We start from the raw sequence: 21,082 nt of genomic DNA on the forward strand, positions 1-21,082 counted from the left end.
TGAGTGTTCATGTGATCATTCGATATGGCCTGCGTTTTCAGGCCTGTTAGTAGGGATGGTTATTAAACCTGATTTTGTGCCAAAACCTTTGCGTGGACAGAGATCATTTTAGAAGCGCAAAAAACAAACAATGAAGTGGCAGACAGGAACGTTGTGTAGACGTTGGTTGATCTTCCATCCAGTCGTCAGAATCATTCACTGCAATGATCGCTTGCTGTCTTTGCACAGATGCAGCAGATGGTGAACTCCGATTCTCGGTTTACCAGCAGCCAACAGCCAATTGAAGCAGCTCTTGGACCCAGGAACCAATCAGGCATGTCTCAACAGAGTCAGCTGTCCACCATCAACCAATCCCAGCTGGGGCTCAGCGGCAACTCTGTCACCCATAATTCTCCCTCACCTCCAGAGAGTAAATCTGCCACACCATCTCCCTCCAGTTCAGCACATGAGGATGAGAATGATGATGGACTCAGGGTAAAAAGCACACACGCACACACATGGGTTACTTAATATTAATGATAACAATAATGAGCTTTATTTCTGTAAAAATTATTAACAAAGCTAAAAAGTTCTACAAAAGGTCATCAACAGTCATCAAGTTAAATAAAAATGCATTTTAATACACACATTTAGGCTTTTTTAAATTGTGTTTTGAGAAGGGATTTAAAAGTGGTAACAGATGTAGTATTTCTGATCTCAGCAGGTAAGTCATTGCAGAGTTTTGGGGCCTGTACTGCAAAAATATTTTACAATCAATACAAAAACAAGCAGGAAGCCAAAGATGGAGGCCTGAGTGGGTGTATGGTCATGTTTTCTTGAACCAGTGGTTCTAGCAGCAGTAGAGTAATACCTGTAAAGAGGGCATTACAAAAATCTAGTCATGAAAAAATACAAGCATGGACAGGCCAGAAAATTTAAGACAAAGGATAGATTTGATGTTGGTGCTGATGTCACTGGCTGTGAGATTTTTTGTTTGTGACAGTGTTGTTTTGGGGGTTTTCTTCACACGCCCTGTCATCAGTCGTTGTTGTCCTTGGTCGATCTGTTCGATGTTTATTGCTCAGTCATCAAATCAGCAAACATTCAGTTTCAATTCAGTCAATCGATGTATCTGCTTTGCCCAATGTATTTTACAATGACTCAAATCAACTTTATCTGTGACTTACCCAAGTTTAAGACAAAATTAGCTATTTGAAGTTTAAACATTCAAACTGAAAGACAACACCTGGGCGACAATAAACACCTGTCAGGCACATGTTCCAGTATCGTCCGTCAGTTGAAAAATTGGGTGTGTTCAAACAAAAGGGTGTTCAACAATCTAGATGCAAATACCAGGAAATAAAAGCAGAAAATTTCCACTCTCGTCTCATAAAAATGTTTTACACCAAGATGTCAAAAGAATAAGCTCTGACCCTCCAATAGTTCTGGAGGGGATTTGTATATATAACCAGTTACTGTTTTTTATGTTGTGGCCGATTGTGTGTATACACAAACAAAAACAATCCTCTGTTTCTTTCAGTTAGTGAGTCATATCACACTAAGCTGTAGCAACCATTTCTCTGTGTGTGTGTGTGTGTGTGTGTGTGTGTGTGTGTGTGTGTGTGTGTGTGTCCGTGTGCGTGCGTGTGTGTGTGTGCATGTAGACAGTGAAGAGTTGTTATGCTAATGTAATGTGTCATAATAGACCCATTCTCCCTGCATATCAACTAGATGGAAATCAGCTCCCTCGTTCTGTGTCTCACACTAAAACAAGCACTCTGCACCAAACTGACTGCTCAAATTCTGGGGAAACGAAACCCTACTGTTGAATAACACACTCTGTCGTCGTGTTATTAGGAACACCTCGATAAAAGTGCCTTGAGATAATATATATTATGATTTGGGGCTTTACAAATACAATTGAATTGAATTAATGTGGTCCAAATCAGCAGCACTGCGATACATCCTATCTTCCTTAAGGTTTCATTGTTGAATTTGTGTTGAAGCTGTTTTAGAGAGTTGTTGTTTCAACAGTATGACCATTGGGGTGGGTTTAGTGCCATGGTACTCCATTGTGTCATGGTGGCAGGTGTTCCTATTGTTTTGTCCATGATATTGATGGCGGCTTGGTTGTGTAAAGCAAAGTAAAGTATTTAGTTTTTGAGTTACCAGCATTATTTTTCTCTTCGGCTATGAGTTGTAGACGGGCAACATTACAAGCCATTATACATGTTACACTAGCTTGTTTAAGGCAAAGAAAATGATAAGAACAACATTTAAAAACATGAAGGAGGAAATAAAATACATTTTAAGATTACATCATGAAATTAAAAAAAACAACTAGGCAAAAAAAAAAATAGAAAGGAAATATAGTCATAATAAAAGGAAAAAATCATTTAGATACAAAACTATATTTGATCATATTTAATCAGTGCCTCCCTTCAAGTGATAGGTTCATATATGAGCACAAGTTAGTAAGAATACTTTTGGTTATTATACTTGAGAGATTTCTGCATAGCTGCTTTTCTCTGTGTTCGTGTCACTGGTAAAATAATTGATTATTGATATACTGAGAAAGAATCTCATAATAGCTCAATAATAGACTGACATTAGCAGGTGGTAGAAGTAAACTAAGTTGATACAGCCCACAACAGGGGTACAGTACATTGGTAAAAATGGTGGAAAATACATTAGAGATACTGTATGGACTGTATGTAATGTGCACATCTCAGTCATCCTGGACAAAAGCTGACATTTCTGAAGCCTGTTTCATCCTCCAGCTGACAGAACCGATATACTTGAAATGTTTTAGTTTGACAGTAATTCTTTATTTTACAGATCTGCTATTTTCTGATCATATCATGAAAGTGTCCCATTTAAAACTACATAATTTGTAGCTAATTACAGGTTAACATTGTGACAAAATTGTATTTGTCATGTTGAGCATTGAATATATATTTATCTTTTATTTATTTTTGGAAATGTTATTCTTCACATTGATTAGATTGTATGTTTGTTTGTAGACAAATCTCACAATGATGCTTGTTTGGCTGACCTTCTTTGAATTAATAGTCTTTTAATTGGAATTAATTAGTTAGTTAATAAATGTACCATTTGAATATGTCCCTTTTATTGGTAATTAGTACCAAATGATATTGTTCATTTAAAAAACATCCTATTAAATTGCTATTACATGATTTAATTATTATAATATACGGACTCGTACAGAATAATAATAAATGTAAATAACCAAATGTGTACACCAGTTGAACAAAGGCCAGGGTGAAAGAAGGGAAAATTACAAAAACAAAGAAAAATCATCATAGCATATTTTTTAATGATACAGTCATTGCTACACAACATTTACACAACCAACCATGTTATTTTCCTACCACTGTTTTAGTTTTTAGTTTATATTATCTTAAAAGTTAGCTCGTTCTCAAACTCCTCCTTCTCCTCTCAGCATGGGAGCGGAGCAGAGAAGCGGCCAGCAACAGTGGACATCAAGAAACCGAAAACGCCAAAGAAGAAGAAGCGAAAGGACCCCAATGAGCCAGTGAAACCAGTGTCTGCCTATGCCTTGTTCTTCAGGGACACCCAAGCCAACATCAAGGCCCAGAACCCCAACGCCACCTTTGGAGAAGTGTCCAAGATTGTGGCCTCCATGTGGGACGGCCTGGGAGAGGAACAGAAACAGGTAGATCCACCTTCTTTCATTTAGAGTCTCCACCAGCAAATCAGCGCTGTTGATCATATTATCATCTTAAATAGAATTATGGTAGTAATCCATAGTCATATCATAGCAGTGACAGTCAAACTAAAAGGGATCTCAAAAAACTGCAAGAAAATATACATATGTTTCCTCTGAAACTTGAAAATTGTTTTGTGGACTCAAACACCCACCCCTCCATCCGCATAATGGTTTTTAATCTTTTGGGCGATCTATCCCTTTAACATTGTCATTGTGCACATGTTAGCTTACTGACCAATACTGAATAAAGTTTTTTCTTTAAAGCAAAGCTGTGCCTGAGTACAGCCTAATGGAGCTGCTAGCATGGCTGTCATATTTTCTCAGTTTTGATAGATGGTGGAAAAAAAGTCCAGTGGGAAGAAATAACGTGTTAAATGATAAAGGAAACAAAGTGGAGCTACATGGTCTTTGTGACAGGAAACATCAGGTCTAACATTACAATTGAGAATATTTGTTATGACTGACTTGGCATAATAGCCAACAACAGGCGACTCAGCTCATTCAGAGAAGAGTTGTAGTTGGTGCTTTGGAAATTCATTATTATGGTTGTGTGTTATTGGATAAATGAGTCAGATGGGAAGAAATATTAGCCTTATGAGGATTATACCTGAAATACTGAAGATAGTTCACATTAATAAAAACTGTTACTTAACTATTGAGTTACTTCTAGTTAAATAAATGTGTAGAAGTTATTTTTTGATTAATGGTTTTTTTTCTTGAGAAATACAATTTTTGTGTTTCAGTCGTACAAGAAGAAGACAGAGACAGCAAAGAAGGAGTATCTGAAACAACTGGCTGCCTACAGAGCTAGCCTGGTCTCACAGGTACTACACACACACACACCCGTATGTGAGGACCGGCCAAAATGTCCTCACTTTCCAAAAATGTCCTCACTCAGTAAGGTTTATACTCAAAATGGTCCTCACAAACATATAAGTACAAGTACACGCACACACACACAATTCAGATGCAACATATGCACAATTCTCCTTTAAGCCAGGGATGGGGAACATCAGTATTGACAGTTTTTCTTGATGAACCATCACAGAGCAGATTACTGCTGTCGCACAAGATAATAAAAGAAAACTGAACCGCAAGAAGTATTTTTTCATTGCAATGAAAAGACAGACATAAAAAACACTGTCCGAGATATTTGTGTGTGAGACAACTGCAGAGTTTGACATGAGGGAGGAATTACTGTCATTTAAGCCATGTGTGGAAACACCATAGTTAAGTGTTTGTTTGCAGATGTTGTGTTGAGTAAAACCTCACCATCAGTACCATCTGACATCAGATAAGAAAAGAAGCTGCCGCTCCCCCTGATTCAGAGCTGGATGAGACGTGGATTTTAATACATGACAAATTCAATACTTTGCTAAAATCAAATAGGAAAGTGTCATGAATCATGGGAAATGAAGGTTTTAGGGGGTTGTTGTCATTACAGTGCTGTTAGGATGCTCTTCTAGAGGACGTCTGAGGTTTTAATGTGCTAAATGAATAAACAGGTCAGTCCAGAGGGTTGTAAAACTGATTCTCTTTTAAACTTTTTTTCCTTCCCCAGAGTTACAATGACCCATCTGAAATGAAGCTGCCCCACTCCTCCTCGTCTTCCTCCTCCTCTACCTCAATGTTTACACCCAAACCTTCAGTCTACACCGGTCACCCAGGCCAGCACCCTTCCTCCAGCTCACTCTCCCACCCTCACTCTCTCCCTCCCCATCAGCACCCGGGCATGTACATGTCGTACCCTCACCCGTCCCATCCTTCCCACGCCTCAAGCCCCGGCCTCGGCCCTCACCTGTCTCCTCCTCACACCCAGATCCACCCCCAGCTCCAGGCTCTGTCCTCCAGAGGGACTGTGCCACGGGCCAGTGTCCCGCACCAGGGAGCTCTCTCGCTCGGCAATGTGGTGACAGCATCCACCCCTCCCCTCCATAGCCAGGCACACCTGGGAGGACTACATAGTCCACACCACCAGCACCAGCACCAGCAGCTCAGTGGACACTCACTGGGAATGACACACTCACCTAACATGCCACAGGTCAGTCACTTTGACTTGTTGTTTTACTTGCTTGTTCATTAATGGTGTCTGATGAGATTTGGATAAGACTTGATACCAATCATATTTACTATAGTGTTATATATCAAGCCCTCTTTATCCAGCAAACCTGTGGAAAAATAATTATGCCATATAATGTTTTTATAATGAGTTTTTACCATGACATTTTAGTTGACCATCCATAGATTGGTTTTCCAATGCTTAGTACATTGATTCACTGAAGTTGCTTAAGGTTCCTGCTTTGGTGACATCTTGACTAATGATTCAAATCATGGATGTGTAGAGCTCAGCCTGAATTGGCAGATGTGGAGATTGCATCAGAAGTAGAGAATCTTTGTCGTAATTTAATGCTACAAACTATTTGTATACTGTACACTAGAATATTATCTGTATTCTATTTTTAAAACACACACACACACACACACAAACACACATGTTCCTTGCCCAATACATTGTGGGACAATACAGACCAATAATGTATTTATTTTTTCATGTGTATACTGATTTTTTGTACTTAATTTTCACTTCACTTTCCTTAAATATGGAATGGGGACACACACACTGTTTCATCTGTACTGTTCAATTTGTGCTTTGGGTCATCAAACTATTTTTCACAATCACACTCAGTATGCACATATCCTGGAGAATCTGCACAGATGCAGAAGTAGATGAATATATCAGCAGAGGAGACAACACACACACACACACACAGTGGAAACGAGATGGATGCTAGAGTTGGAGAAAATACATCTGCATTTCCTTGTGGACCTGAGTAATAGAATAGAACTGTATTGGATTAAGTTGAATAAATTGATGTGGTTGGGATTAATTCCAGCCTATCCTAATTATTAATCATGTTCATTATTGAGTCGTTAGGACATTTGGTGCTGAATTAGCTGACCTGAAAAAATACAGACAGTACAGATAATGTTATACAGACAAGTTGAAATACTGAGGAAGATGTAAAGTTGTAAATAGTTGTTAATTGTCAAGTTTCTAAAACCAATTTTTAATCAGACATCAATTTTTGATCTGTCTTCTCTGCTTCTGTCTCTCTCTTTCTACCCATCTCTCGTGTAATCAATCAGTGAAACTACGGCCATACTACAACTCTGCTGTGGATATGCTTGGCGCCCACACGACTTTTTAGAGTGTTTAAGTTTTAGAGCCACTAAAACTGAGAAGTTTGGAAAAGCTGCTGGCCCTGTTAATGTTTGAAATCTCGGGGCTGCTTTGTAGTCTGGACGGGCAGAAACGGAGATGTTTAGAAAGAATGACATAGACACTCACAACCGGTCACTACGTAGCCTACTGATTCTTCAGGCTCTTATCACATGACCCTTCTCTGGAAGAAAACAACCGACATTGGCCTCGGCTACCAGTGTAGAATGCAACATGGATAATCAATTACAAGCGTTGCTGACTCTGTTGTCTTCGCTAACAGCTGCTGTGCAGTTAAATTCTGCATTTTATAATGATCCAACTGCTACCTTCTTTTCCCAGTTGCTGCTTCTAGTTTCTAGCCTTGCTCTTTCTGAAACTAACAAACAAATGCTTCCTGTGTGTACGTGAGTGGTCACATGGTGCGAGTGTTTAGGCGTGTTAGTATGGATAGGCATTAAAACTGATACGTAACCAATACTCCCGTTTGGACAGAGATCGTTTTAGTTTGAAAAACACCATTTTCAAACGAAAACGTAGTGTTATGCATGTAGCCTAAGTCAGTCAAACACTGTTGATCGTTAACCGAAACAAGAGGAAGCCGAGTGGCTGTAATGGATAATAAATATGAACTTGTGTTCAGTCTGGTGTGAGACGGTCAGATGGTGTCTCTTCCAAGTAGTTTAAAAAATGGGGGGATGGAGTCTCACTTCCCATTCCATCCCCCTTTTTATAGAGCACTTTTAAATCCCACACTCCCGTAATCCTCCATTTTTGCATATTCTTAGCAAAGATGGAAAGAATAAACAAAAAAAAAGAGGACACAGTGACAGAGCTCCTAACTTTTTTATTTTCCAAGTGAAGAGTGGGAAATGATGGGGGAAGGGGGAGAGAGAGAGAGAGAGAGAGAGAGAGAGAGAGAGAGAGAGAGAGACAAAAGAGGCAGATGGGGTCTTTGTGAAGGAGTGAAGGAGAAGAATTTGCTAAACAATGGATGAATAGGTGAGGTAGAGGAGGAGAGGGGGAGGCGAGGGGGAGAACCCAACCACCTGCTGTCCTCCTCTTTCACTCACAACACTCAGATTAACTTCCCTTTCAGGCTCTGTCTCTCTCTCTCTCTCTCTCTCTCTCACTCCCATGCACACACACCCCTGCACTTTTTCTCACTGCACTCGCTTATTTTTCCCTTTTCCCATCTCTTACGGTCTGAGACTACATTTCCTCTCTTCACCTCCTCCTCTTCCTCTCCTCTTACCTTTCCATCCTAATTTTTCCTCAGCTTCCCTCCTCCCTCCTGGCAAATTACTCAGTAATTACTGCTGATGAACCTGTAATGGCTCTGTTCCCGTTCCACTTAAGTTGGGTTCGTGTCCATGTTCATCAGAAACCATTTTACTGAAGAAGGGCTCTCAGCTGCCTACAGACTAATATACATAGTAAGAGGAAATAAATAAGACACATCAACCTTTAAACACATGTAGTAAAACTGTGATGTATGTCAAGGATTTAACTTTCGTACTCCGCTCTGATTAAATTTTGGCATCATTACAAGTTTCCAGAATTGTCTATTAGCAGTTCCTGATTGTCAACTATCAATGGATTACTTTGTTTGTCTCAATCGCTGGAGTTATAAGGAGCATCTTTGCTTCTATTGTTTCTTAGTGGATTAATGGACGTTTTGTTTGACCAACATTGGAGGTAATTATATCCTTGGAAAGTGTATAAATATGTCTGACAGCAGCTGCTGTAGCACTTTGGCCCAAGACAAATTTCCCTATGGGACAATAAAAGTATATTTGATTTGATTTGACATCCCTCTGTGTATAAATTTGACATCAGATGCTTTAAGATCTGCATTGAACTCCTGAATACAGTATCTGAAAATATCCGGAGGGGCTGTATGTGAGAAGCACATTCTCCGGAGTTCCTCCGACTAGCCCCTTAATAAAAACTCACTCGGATAATGTTTGAATGAGCCCATGTTAGAAAACAGCAGGAGATTCTCTGGAGGATTCAGTGCCAGGATGTGGGCGTGTCGATGACGTTTCTAACATGCGATGGACGCAACAATGAAAAAAACAAATATCTCCGGATGAACTCTCCGGAGATTTTTCTGTTGTTGTGAACGTGTCTGACTGTTCGGACCCCATTGTGCGGATTTCTACGGAGCTCATGTCTGAAAAAGGCTTTAGTAACTAAGAAAGAGTGCAATTTTATAAGCAAATTTTAGCGCTAAAGCTAAGGTTACACTTTCCATATTCACAAGTACATGAGGGTGACATGAAGTTTGTGATCAGGGGATGTCATGTACCCTCCCATTAGTTGTGTCCAGGCTGACTTGTCCTCACCAGTCTGCACAGCCACTAAGCCACAAGGGCACCAACTGCTCATGCACTCCTCCTAGTGGACTAGACATAAGATATAATCAGAACAACTGGTGTCCTCAGCTTGTGTCTGCAAGGGAGTAGAATTGAAGCCTAAGGATTACTGACTCTCCGGGAAGACATTCATAGTGTAATACTCGGTTGTTCAACTTAATAGTGTCCCATTTAGTGAAAAAGAGACACACAGCTACACAGTTGGCCAATCAAAGTATGAAGTGAGAATGATTTTGAATAGTTGGTTTTGTGAAGTTACAGACTTTTTGGACACACTCCCAAATCTAACATCAACTAGGCTGCTGAGAGTTTTGTGAGTGAGATCACTGCGTGTTTGATACGAGAGAGGAATTTCTAGTATTTGCAACCACATGTGGCAACTCAAGAAGTAAATAGCAGTGTTTTGCCAAATCAGTGATTGGAACCACTAAAAGTTACTTCTGGATGCATCTCGTCCCCTGGGTGAGGTTCGCCTCACAGTCTGTCTGGTTGTGATAGACAGCTACTCTTCTCTTACCTGCAAACTAAAACCACACTTCCATGGCTGTTATCAGACTCTATCACAGTCAGCTTTAGAAAGATCAGAAAGTAGAACCCACCAACCTTTCGCTAGCACCTCCCCTGTTGCAGGAACATGAAAATGCATCCTGTTGTTGCAGCAGCATTGCTCATCTGGTATTACACACATCTGTGTATCAGCAACTGAAATATTATTTGATGGCAAAACTGTACTGTAAAGCGTTTTGAGTGGTCATCAAGACTAGAAAAGATCTATATAAATATAGATCTTTTACATGAAATGTTTTATTTTTTATTTCAGGGCTACCTTCCCTCTCTCCGGTCTGACTACCAGCAATTAGGAGGAGGTATGCTTAATGGTGGAGCGGTGATGCCATCATCAGTGGACTACCACCAGCTGGGTCGACACACACCAAATCACCACCCCTCTCTGGACTGGAGCACGGATTACCACGGCAACGGGTAGGTAGAGTCGTTGACCATGATGGGTTTTTAAAGAGTAACTTACTCTTGTGTTGAATTTGATACAATCCTGCATCCTGGTATCCAAACAGGACCAGGTCTAATCCAATCTAATGTATGTGTGGACTGTGTGTGGTCAATATGTGAAATTGAGGATGTAGATGAAAACTGTTGTGGAACCACTGTAAACAATGAGTTTCTGTGGAAATTAGTTCAATCCTGCTTGAAAAGTCGCTAAATACTGCTGCATGATGTAATATGCTAATTAGCATGTTAATAATGTCAAGCACCTCGTACTTGTGGTGCTGAACTAGTGACCTTCTTCTACTGACAGAAGCGAATGTTTGTCCAGAAAGTCGCTGGATTTGTTGCTTTATTGGAAAAAAAAAAGGTTTTGGTAGAGATCCTGAAAAGTCTGTAAATCTAGCAACAAAGGCACTGAGTTGGCAACAGTCCCTGTGTAAACCCTCCCCCATATGACGCAATAGAAAATGTTGGCGCCAGCAAGAGCAACGGCCAATGAGGAAACTCTCACTGTGACCTCTCTTTTTTTGTTTGTTCTTTACTTCTTTGCTGAGAATATGCAAAATGGAGGAGGGAGAAAGGGGATTATGGGAGTGTGGAATTTATAAGGGGAATATAAAAAGGAGAAAAATGGCAAGTGGCAAATGTATTCTCCCATTTTTTTTTTACGTGTTGGAGATAATTGCTCCATCATACGGTCTCACACAAGTCCATTTTTAGAATCCTTTCACAGACTGACCAATGATTCAGTCATCCATTTGTGTTTATAGGCCCAGCCCTGTTGTTTGCATTCCAGCCATAAACATTAATATCAGCCCCCTCCACTGTCAAACATATCCACTGTATTGTTCACTGTCTCTGACTGTTTTGTTCCATCTTTAAGCTCATTCTGTTTCTCCTCCCCTCACAGAGCTGTTCAGAGAGACAAAACTCTGTATCTGAGCTAATCTCAGGACAAACCTCCGCCAAGCCCTTGAACTGCCACACCACGGAAACCTCCAGCCTCACCTCTACACCAACACAAGCCTCGTCCGGTCTTAACCCAAGAGGGGCTCAACCCACACAGAGACCACCTGAACCTGAACCTGAACCAAACCTGAGGTCAACACTCCAAAAAAAAAGAGCATTTCTGTGTGTTAATTCTCCTTTAAGGCACAAGGACAGTGTTACAAACTGACAAGATCATCGTCAGATCTTTTCTCTGCAGAAAAGAAAATGTGTACAGCAGTGAGAAGAGGTGGGCAGGTACTGTGCTGTGAACCATGCTGATAAATGTATATACTTCTGTCCAATTTCCAGTTAGCCCTCAAAATTTCATATCTACTTTCTCATTTTGTAAAAATGGTGTTAACATCATTTCAAAGAGTGTAAATTGCTGTAACATAATTTTGTGAGCTGTCGATCGTTTTTCCCTTTCCCCTTATAAATGCTGTATCCTTCTACAACCAAAGCCAGAGGAGCACAGTACGCAAATGAAGGGTTAATAACCCAATACAACAGATTCTCACAAATTGTGTCTCTAATTATATGAATATCAGCCTTCGGCTTGATGTAGTATGGACTGACGTCCAATAAAATGTCTATAGAGACAAAAAAAACATGTGATTCTGAAGCAGTGCTGAACACAGTCGTGACTGAATTATGTAGCTTTTAAAAGAAATGTTAATTGTTCTCTCGCAGTGAGGCTCACATGTGCCGGGGTAGAAATCCAATGTATTTTAGTCTTTTGAAATAATGAAATGTCAAAGAATTCTTTGTTAAAAGAAAAGAAACAAAAATACTCCTTTGTACAATGACAGCTCCTCCTCCTGGCATATGTCTGTTGATAATATTGATCTGGATCCAACCTGCATGTGTGAGTGTGTGAAGTGTTAATGAGAGCGAGCAGTTGATTGGGTTTGCATGGTCTCTTGTCATCTCTGTCCCTCTGTGCTGAGAGGCTATTTAAAAAACTATAACTATTGCTGGGTTGGCTGTGTTTTAATGTTGTTTTTTAATCAATTCAAGGTTTGTTTTAGTGTTAATGATGATGATTGATGAGAGACATATCTCTCGCTCTGTATCTCTTTGTATTACTGTGTTTTTTTTGGCAGATGAAGGAACTCTGGGCAACAACTACCATGAAGATTTTTTTATTTTTAGATTCTTATAATGTGTTTGAGAATAAAGTCAGTGCTGCATTGATGTGCAGTCATTACTCCAAAACCTGCCTCTTTTATGATGTTGATTTCCCAACTATTTGTGGCAGCTGCTTTAATCATGCGCACATAATAATGTACTTCTTTAGCTCGGCTGTGACACAGTTCACTGTCTGCACCTTGGCCTTTGCATTCACTCAGAGCAGGGGAGCTGGAATTGCAAAACAAAAGCCTTTGAAGTCTTGTAAAATATGTATTTGTTAGCTCTAATAATTTCTTGTAAAAATAGTTTCAACAGAGATTTCGATTGTTTTCAGCCCTTTCTCAGCCGGGCCACTGGTCCAGACTAAAACACCTTTGGATTAAATTCATTTTGTACTAATATGTGTGAACTTTACATCGAGAAACCCACTGTCTTCACTGATCTTGAACATCAATCAGGAGCCACGTGGAGGGATGCAGCCCGGACAGTGTGTCACAGGACCAACATATAGAGACAAACAACCATTCACACCTGTGGACAGTTAGGAGTGTTCAGTTAACCTAAACCCAATCTGCATGTGTGAAGGAGTTCTCCACGCAGACATGGGGAGAACTCAAAACTCCACACAGAAAGACCCCTGCCAAAATCGGGATTTGAACCAGGAACCACAAACACAAATCTATACAGACCCTTCACTGAGTATTCTGTAGAAGCCCCTCTGGCAGCAATTATAGCTTCCAGCATTGGTGGTTTAATCCCTTTTAGCTTTGCACATCAGTTCCTCTCATGTTCCATCAGATTGGATGGAAATTTCTCTGAACTGCCACCTTCAAGTCTGGGCTTTGTGTCTGAGGCCCTGAAGAGCAGAGAGACTCATCCTGAAGCTGTTCCAGTGTCTTGGCCTGTGGTCATTGTTGTGCTGAAAGGTGAACCCTCTCCCCAGAGGCTGAATTACATTCTAAAGCTGCCCGTACCTGTGAAACAGTTATTTGAAGTATGCTCGCATTCAGACATCAGCATTGATTAAAAGTACAGCCAACAACTCCGGATCCCTCACAGTTCTGACATTTGTCATTTCCTGTAACAACAAGATGTGGTTTTCTGTGGAAAAGCTCTGATACACCCATCGTTTACTCACTGCCCTGGGTTACTACACAACAGACACACAAAGCTAGGTAGAGCAGGTTGTCTGCTCAGCGGAGGGTTGGTGATCCATCATTTCTCAAACACTGATACTTGTTTACAGAACTTTGAGTGCCAGAAAAAGAAGCAGTCCATTTATTATTGAGGTCAAAAAATGCTGCTGTATTATGGAAAGTTAAGGGTGATCAAATCTTTACATTTTGATTCATGTCATCCAAAGCAACACTTGGGTTTGTGACTATATGAGACACTATCATTTGTTCTTACTATTGAGTAACGCAAAAAAAAAAAGGGTGATTCAAGAGTAAGACATAAGAATTGTCAGATAAGCTGATATTATAAAAACAGTTTTCCATCAATATTGAAAAGATTAAGAGCCAGGGTGAAGTAGTGACGTGTCGGACCTCAGGTATCCTCATCATGTTAGTTATTGGTCTGATACGCACAAGATTAATAATCAGTGTGATTAATAATCAGTTCAGCCGGAGGTGAGCAGATACTAATGGATCTGACATGTGTATAAATCACAGGATATCGGTGCATATTTTCATTCTTCAGTAGAAACAAGTCTAGTGTGGGGTAAGGGGCAAGGCAGCTCCATCACACACCCAGCAGGCACTTCTGCAACATTTGCATTTCACACAGACAAGCCTGGGGACACAGCTACACTAGTGTGAACAAGTGTTGGTGGTTGGTGCAGGCTGGTACTGTATTTGATAAGATGAACAATTCGAGAGATTGCCTTTCTTTTCAATATTGCTTATTATTTACTTTTTTATAACCACCATTAGTAGTTAAGCATGAACTCTCCACATGATGAGATATGGAGCTGTGTACATGTTATATTTTTAAGACAATACCATTTATCATGAAGTGATTTTTGTGAGTTTTATCAGCTGGTTTTCAATAAGACTGTTAAACAGTAAAAGATTTTTTTTTTATCGCATCAATTCACATCTTATTTCTCTCAGAAGGCACACACTGCCCCCTGATGGCAAAAATAGGGGGGTGCACCTACTTCCTCTAGGTGCATTGTCCTGTAATCCAGCTCACTGAGGATCCTCTGGAGTCAACAACATCACAACAGAAGTTCAGTGCAGCAGCAGGCTGGGAGTTTGAGGAGCTGGCTCACCTACGTGAATACCACACAACACAAAGAGCTGAGTCAAATTAACTAAAGGATTTGAGAAAAAAAAAAAAATCTATATTAAAAATAGAGAAAATTACCATGTGTAACATAACAATTGATTATATGTAGTGATGAACCCACAGGGAATAATTTACTCTGCAGTTAGTAGCATTTTAGCCTCTTTACAGCCTGTATTTCTATTGCTCTTATCCAGCTGTTTCCAGTGGTGAATGGGCAGCTGTTCTCAGGGGCAGGTTCTGATGAATCCACGGTACTCTACCTGACAAGCATCACACCACACACAGGTCAGGTCAGCAACTAGCTGATGAACATGGCTAAATATTTAACTGTGTGAGAGACACATGTTACTTCAGGAGTGGAGACCAAGATAAAGCTAAAGGACAGAATGGGTTGTTTTCCTGGACAGCAGAGCAGGTGCTTGGATTTTGTCATTCTTGCAGGTGGGTTTGTACCCCCCCCCCCCCCCACCTGCTTCCTATTCACACCAATTTCCATCCATCCTGATCACAACCATTCATCTCAAATTGGGTGGTTTGGTACAATGACTGACAGAGGAGCTGCTGCTGAGGAGTCCGGTAAGGAGACAGTATTTAAACAAACTAGTCGGTGTATTTTTCTGTCACTCTGCGCTATGTCACACATTTTGTTACTCTTATTGGTTGTTGTTATACAAATAAAATTTGATTGATTGATTGATTGAAGTTGTACCCATAAGGATTCTCTACAGTCAAGAGCCCAGTGTTCTGGTAAAGGTTTGGTAAAAGTTAACCTAACCCTCCGTGGTCAGCGTTTAGAGGGCGGCAGTGTAACCAGTGAAACCCAGCACACTGCAAACAGCTGTCTCTGTGCCAAAAGCTGAAACCCAACACAGCACTGACACACTAACGCTCTGCAGCCCTGTGCAGAGAAGGGTGTTATGGGTAATCATATGTCACAGAGGCTTCCACTTAGAGGTGATACACACTTCCCAAACCTCATAGCTTATTCACTTTCTGTCTGGCTATGGGTTCCAGAAAAATCTACTACAAACTATGGAAGCTTTTTGCAAAATTGCTCAGTTTTTCTGAATTACCGAGAAGCTCTCATCTCGTATACAGGCACTGAAGCGTCTCAAAATGTCTCAACCCCGAACCAAATAAAACTGGGTCAAACTACACAGTTGGGACATGTTGGCTTCAATGCTCTTCATGCTTAATAAGAGCTTCTCTTGGGATTGTGAGGTAGGCTGTCCCTAAAAAAGAGCAGGATTTTTTTTTTTTGTGAAAACAGAAAAAACTCTTGTTAATTCAAAAGAAAAGATCTGAATTTTTTGTGTGAATGCAATACGCTTCCCTGACAAACCAGTGTAAAAAAAAAAATTTGAATGTTTCCTCCTGTGCATGAAGGGACTGCATTTATCGAGCACTTTCAGCTTTACACAACAGATCACATTCTCTCTCACACACACACACACACACACACACACACACACACACACACTTCAACATGATGACTGGAGGAGCCAGGGATCGAACCTGATGTAACCACTTACCTTCTGATTAATGGACGACCCATTCAGAACCACATCAGAGTGTTCCAAGCCTCAGCAGCTATCAGCACAGAGGTCAAAGTTCCTGCTGCTTCAGTTTGTTACAAAGATTAAAAAATGTGGTCTGTAAATGTTTTTTATAGCTGCTTCTCATTTGTGTCAGTTTCAATGCTAAAGATGTTACTGCACCATTTTGTTAATCAAACAATAATTGATTACACAAGTATCCAAGGGTGACCACATGTTAAATTGTATCCAAACATATACTACATTGTTTATATATCTCATATCTTATTATCAGGTTTATTCTTGACCTGACGATGAGGACAAGCTTACAAAAAAATGGATTCATACCCAGTGTATATAATAATAAAATATAAAAGCAGAACCCCATCAAACAACTGAAAATTACAAATTACATTTTCTTGTAGTATACAAAATCACTTCAAGAACATAGTATCAGGGCATTAGTCAACAACATGTAGGGGGTGAATTTGGGTAATCTGGGACCTTTTAGCAATTTTGACTTCTACGACTTATTCCAATATCTGTTTTACACATTAGATCAACAGATTATACCTTTCTGTAATACTTAAGATGTTTTCTTACCATACAAGAAGAAAGATCGGAGATATCGTACTCAGAGGAGACATTCTGTCTGAATTTGATAATCTGGGTCATTTGATAATCTGGGACACTTGGTAATCTGGGACACTTGGTAATCTGGGACACTTGCATTATGCTTTAAAAAAGCTTTAATCACCTTGCTTTATACATGCAAAGCTCAATATTACCAATTTTTGAAAAGCATTATGAAAAAATTACTTCATAAAGAACCATAATTTAAATCAACTATTATTCTCAACTTAATATTAATTTGAAACATTCTATTAAAGGTGTGTCACATTAAAAATAAAATCACTCAACAAAATAACACTAACAGATTATTCTTTCTATTGGGGCCAGAGACCATCATCATCCCCGACCACCCAGTGCCGTCTCCACATGTTTGGTGAAACCAGTGGCTGCAGACCACAGGACTTCTTCTGTGCTTTTTAGATCATCTCTGTTCTTTAGAGAGCAAACTGATTATGTGCTAGTTAACTAACCAGACCAGGTCAGTTTAAACAGACAGGGACAGACTGGATTTACCAATAACTCCTGACAACTGCAGACCATATGTTACATCGGTTTAGTTTAGTTTTTTCTTTTTTACTTCAGTCCCTAAATGCATATTTCCCTCATTCAGAGAACTTGATTGACTGTCCCAGATTACCCAACGCATGGTGTCCCACATTATCAATCCTGTTTGATAAAGTGGGATAAAGTAAAGTTTTTAGTTTGATAAACTAAAAACAGTTTAAAACAATTCTACGGTATTTTATTGCTTGAATGCACCATAAACATAATTTGATAACAATTAGGAACCTTGTCTAATTTATGACAGGTTTATATCCTGAACATTAATCTTTTCAGAATCCTATATCATTGACCTTGTCATGCAATTTCAAGCTGGGGAGCTTCTGTTTGACAGCACCCACATTAAGTCACGTGATGTCCATGCTAAACCTATAGTAAAAGTCCTGTTGACTAGATTTCGTTAGAACAGGAAATAAACAGACTGAAGCTTAGGTGTCCCACATTACCCAATGTCCCAGATTGTCTGAATCCCCCCTTCAGTAAGACTTTATGATATTTAACTTGACATGTAGACGTGCTTTGTCTGACCTTTGTTAAAACAATCCATAAAATATAGTGTCTTCAGAAAATATTCAGACCCCTTCACTTTCTGTACACTGTACTGACAATTGCTCATCTTCACACAGATTTAAACAGAAATCTAAAAATGAAGTTTCTCATTGTTGGACCCACCTGCTGCCTGCCCTTTCCTTTTGTCTCTCTCCCCGGTCGTCCCCCTGTGTGTTGTATGTCCATGTCTGGTCCATGTATGTGTCCGCGTGTAGGACTGACTGAGTGTGATGTCACAGTTTCGAACTCACCTGCACATCAGAGCTGCATTCAGCAGTCAGCAACCTCTGCAGTATACGACTGGTTGGTCTCGGTCAGATCGTCAGTAACGCCAGGTGGATCTCCTGCTCAGCCTGTAGGCCTGTCTAGACTTCCTCCTGAACCCGCGTCTGAACCTGAGCCCAGAGACTGTGGCCACAACTGATCAGTTATTATATTTAACTTCTTCTTGTCTCCGCTTCCCTTAGCACTCATTTAACGCTCAGAGACCAGGGCTCCCAATGCAGCAGAGACATTGACCTGTTTGCTGTGGGGCAATTATCCTGCAGGGAGCATTAAAGATTTGTTTTAATTCGGAGTGAACAGCTCTGGATATTTTCTGAATTGAATATATCTACCCAACTCATTTGTAATATGGTGTGAGCTGCTAGCGTATTTTCCTCTCCAGTGCAGTGGGGGGTCGGCTGGATGTCTTCTCAGGAAGCACCAGCCTCAGCTTCCTCCTCGGGGAGGAGCCTCCCTCCTCTGACACATACTCCTGCTGCAGCAGTGCAGCAGCTCCATCAGCGCCTGTAGAGGATCCACTCTGTGTAGATAAACCAGGCACACAGACACCTGATACAGACACATTAGCTGCCTCTGTGCTGTCTCCAGACACCCCCACTGCTGCTCCTCCAGGTAGAACCACACCCCCAGCTAACATTTTGTCTGTTGACCCACCAGGTACATGCTCAGTCCCTGTCTGACCAATATTGTCTGACAAACGCTCCACAGAGGTCACTGATCCCGGTGCCTGAGGGGTTACCCCAGTCAAACCATCTGTACCTGGAGCTGCCTGAGCCTGGACAGGGAGCCTCTCCTTGGACTGGGCTGCTTGAGTTTCCAGGGACAGTTGATGTTGTCCTTCCACAGTCTGAGAGCCTGGTCCCTGGGCTGGATCGTTCTGTAGTCCGACTACAAGAGGAGAACTGTCTGGAGGCAGCTGGCTCGGAGATGGAGCCTGTTTGGGCACAGGATGTATAACTGGATTTGTTATTATGTTTGTGGAAAGTCCTCCAGCTTGGGAGTTATGAAGAGGAATGGATTGTAAGACACTTGCTTGCAAAGTGTTAGCATGAACAGAGTTAGCCAGAAGAGCAGTAGCTGGAGACATGAGGCCGACCCCAGTTTGCCTGTTAAAGCTGTTTACGCCACTGGAAGCTGAGCTTGGCCCAAGGATTGGAGCAACAGAATTAGCTTGTCCATTGGGGAACAGTGCATTAGATCCTGGGGCCATGGTGTTGAGTAGAATATTCCCTCCTTGAAGAGAGAGGCTGCTGCCAGTCAGGTGTGAGTCAGCTGAGCCCAGCAGTGAAAGGTTGGCAGTACGATTCCCATCAGCAGCAGATAGGGAAAAGGGGTGCTGTGAGGGAAGCTGAGCATTTCTCAGTAGCAATCCAGCTTCTTGATACTGAATACTCCCACCCTGCAAGTTTTGACCCTGTCCAATGGTACCAGCAGAGGCTGACTGGTCAGCAGTACTGGTGCTATCAGCAGGTTGGGGGTGGACAGGGTTTGTATTCTCCTCCTTGTCAGCTGCCGTATCTTCTGTTTTCTTCTGTTTAGAGGTGGTTTTGCTCTGTCCTTCTCCGTCCTCGTTGGTTTCCTTCTCTTCCTCAGACAAGCCTGTACTCTTGGTGGATTTCTTCCCTTTCTCGCTGCTCCCTTTTGTTTTCCTGCCTGACTTTGATTTCCCTTCCTCTCCTTCCTTTTCTTTTCTATCCTGTCTTTTCTCATTACTTTTCTTGGAGCTGCTCTTGTCCAAGTGGCCTTGCTCATTTTTCCTCTTTGGATGGACTTTGCTTTTTCGTAGAGGGCTCAAGTTTAGTTTAACCTTCAGTTTTCCAGGGGATTGGTTTTTAACTTTCTGTCTCCTTTTTCTTCCTTTCTCTTTGTCTCTGGAGGTCCTCCCCCTCTTCTCCCTCCTGTCTTCACCTTGCTCCAGATCAAACGTTACGTGTCTTGATTCTCTTCTGAAATCTGTATTGTTCATCATGTCAAACTGGTTGTAGTTAACATTCCTTCCCATGTCCATCAGTCTGTGTTGTGGAGGGAAGCCATCAAATAGAGCAGAGTCTCTCATGTTGCTGTGAATCCTACCCGGTCTCATCGTGTGCTCTGGTGGTCTGTAGGTCCTGTGACAGCTCTCGCAGTGTAAAGTCTCATTTCCATTACTCCTACTTTCCACCCCAGTCCTGTGGATGTCCATGTTTCTGTCTGTTTTATAAGCTGTCAGGGTCTCAGGCCTCTCGTGGAACGTTTCTCTCCATGGATGAGAGAGAGAGTTGGAGTTGCCAAGAGAAAGAGGCTTGTTAGGAACGTCCCTGCCCAGGATTCCCTGCTGAGTCCCAGGCTTTCTCCTCTCCTCCTCTGTCATCATCGCCCTCATTCTCCTCTTCTCTCTTTCCTCCTCTGCCTCCACCTCTCTGTTTATCCCGTTGTTCCATCTCATCTGATTTGGCCACACACCCCTCTGTCCTTTGGTGCAGTCCAGGCACCTAACATGGCTTCCATCTTCGTCCCCTTCGGACCGAAATTGGCCACCATGGTTTTCTAACATCATGGCGTTCCTGTCCAATGTTTGACCGCTACTGCTTTGCATGAACACATCCCTCCTCTTCTCACTAACATCCACGTGGTTGACATGGTTGCTGATCCCTGAGGTGCTTCCCTCCTCTTCCTCCTTCTGTCTTTTACTTTCTTTCAGTTTCTTCTTGCGAGACACTTGATAGTAAATCAGGACTACCAGCAGAGTCAAGCCAACTCCACCTGAAGCACAGAAGGAGAGGACAGGTTTTAA

At 41.2% G+C, this 21,082-nt stretch overlaps 2 protein-coding genes across 3 annotated transcripts in view; one reads left to right on the plus strand and one right to left on the minus strand.

Moving 5' to 3' along the window:
• Positions 1-12,096, plus strand: part of tox (thymocyte selection-associated high mobility group box) — a 46,223-nt gene extending 34,127 nt beyond the window's left edge. Inside the window, exons 5-10 of the mRNA XM_034612713.1 lie at positions 229-474; positions 3,443-3,676; positions 4,474-4,554; positions 5,292-5,771; positions 10,149-10,309; positions 11,244-12,096. Of these exons, the coding sequence (XP_034468604.1) occupies positions 229-474; positions 3,443-3,676; positions 4,474-4,554; positions 5,292-5,771; positions 10,149-10,309; positions 11,244-11,280 (1,239 nt within the window). The 3' untranslated portion in view covers positions 11,281-12,096. The remainder of the gene's footprint in view (positions 1-228; positions 475-3,442; positions 3,677-4,473; positions 4,555-5,291; positions 5,772-10,148; positions 10,310-11,243) is intronic.
• LOC117777789 lies at positions 751-19,571 on the minus strand. Of its 2 annotated transcripts, XM_034612753.1 has the most exons (3): positions 18,408-19,571; positions 18,276-18,377; positions 751-850 (listed from the first exon to the last, which is right to left on the minus strand). In XM_034612753.1, exon 1 carries the CDS (start codon positions 19,517-19,519, stop codon positions 18,671-18,673), a length of 849 nt encoding a protein of 282 aa, XP_034468644.1. In that variant the 5' UTR covers positions 19,520-19,571; the 3' UTR covers positions 751-850; positions 18,276-18,377; positions 18,408-18,670. The 2 variants fall into 2 exon arrangements, with proteins under 2 accessions (XP_034468644.1, XP_034468643.1); XM_034612752.1 differs by lacking the exon at positions 751-850 and having other exon boundaries at positions 18,034-18,377.
• Between the last annotated feature and the right edge of the window lie 1,511 nt (positions 19,572-21,082).

This window comes from Hippoglossus hippoglossus, chromosome 17 (genome assembly GCF_009819705.1).
Source record: "Hippoglossus hippoglossus isolate fHipHip1 chromosome 17, fHipHip1.pri, whole genome shotgun sequence".
Taxonomy (NCBI): Eukaryota; Metazoa; Chordata; class Actinopteri; order Pleuronectiformes; family Pleuronectidae; genus Hippoglossus; species Hippoglossus hippoglossus.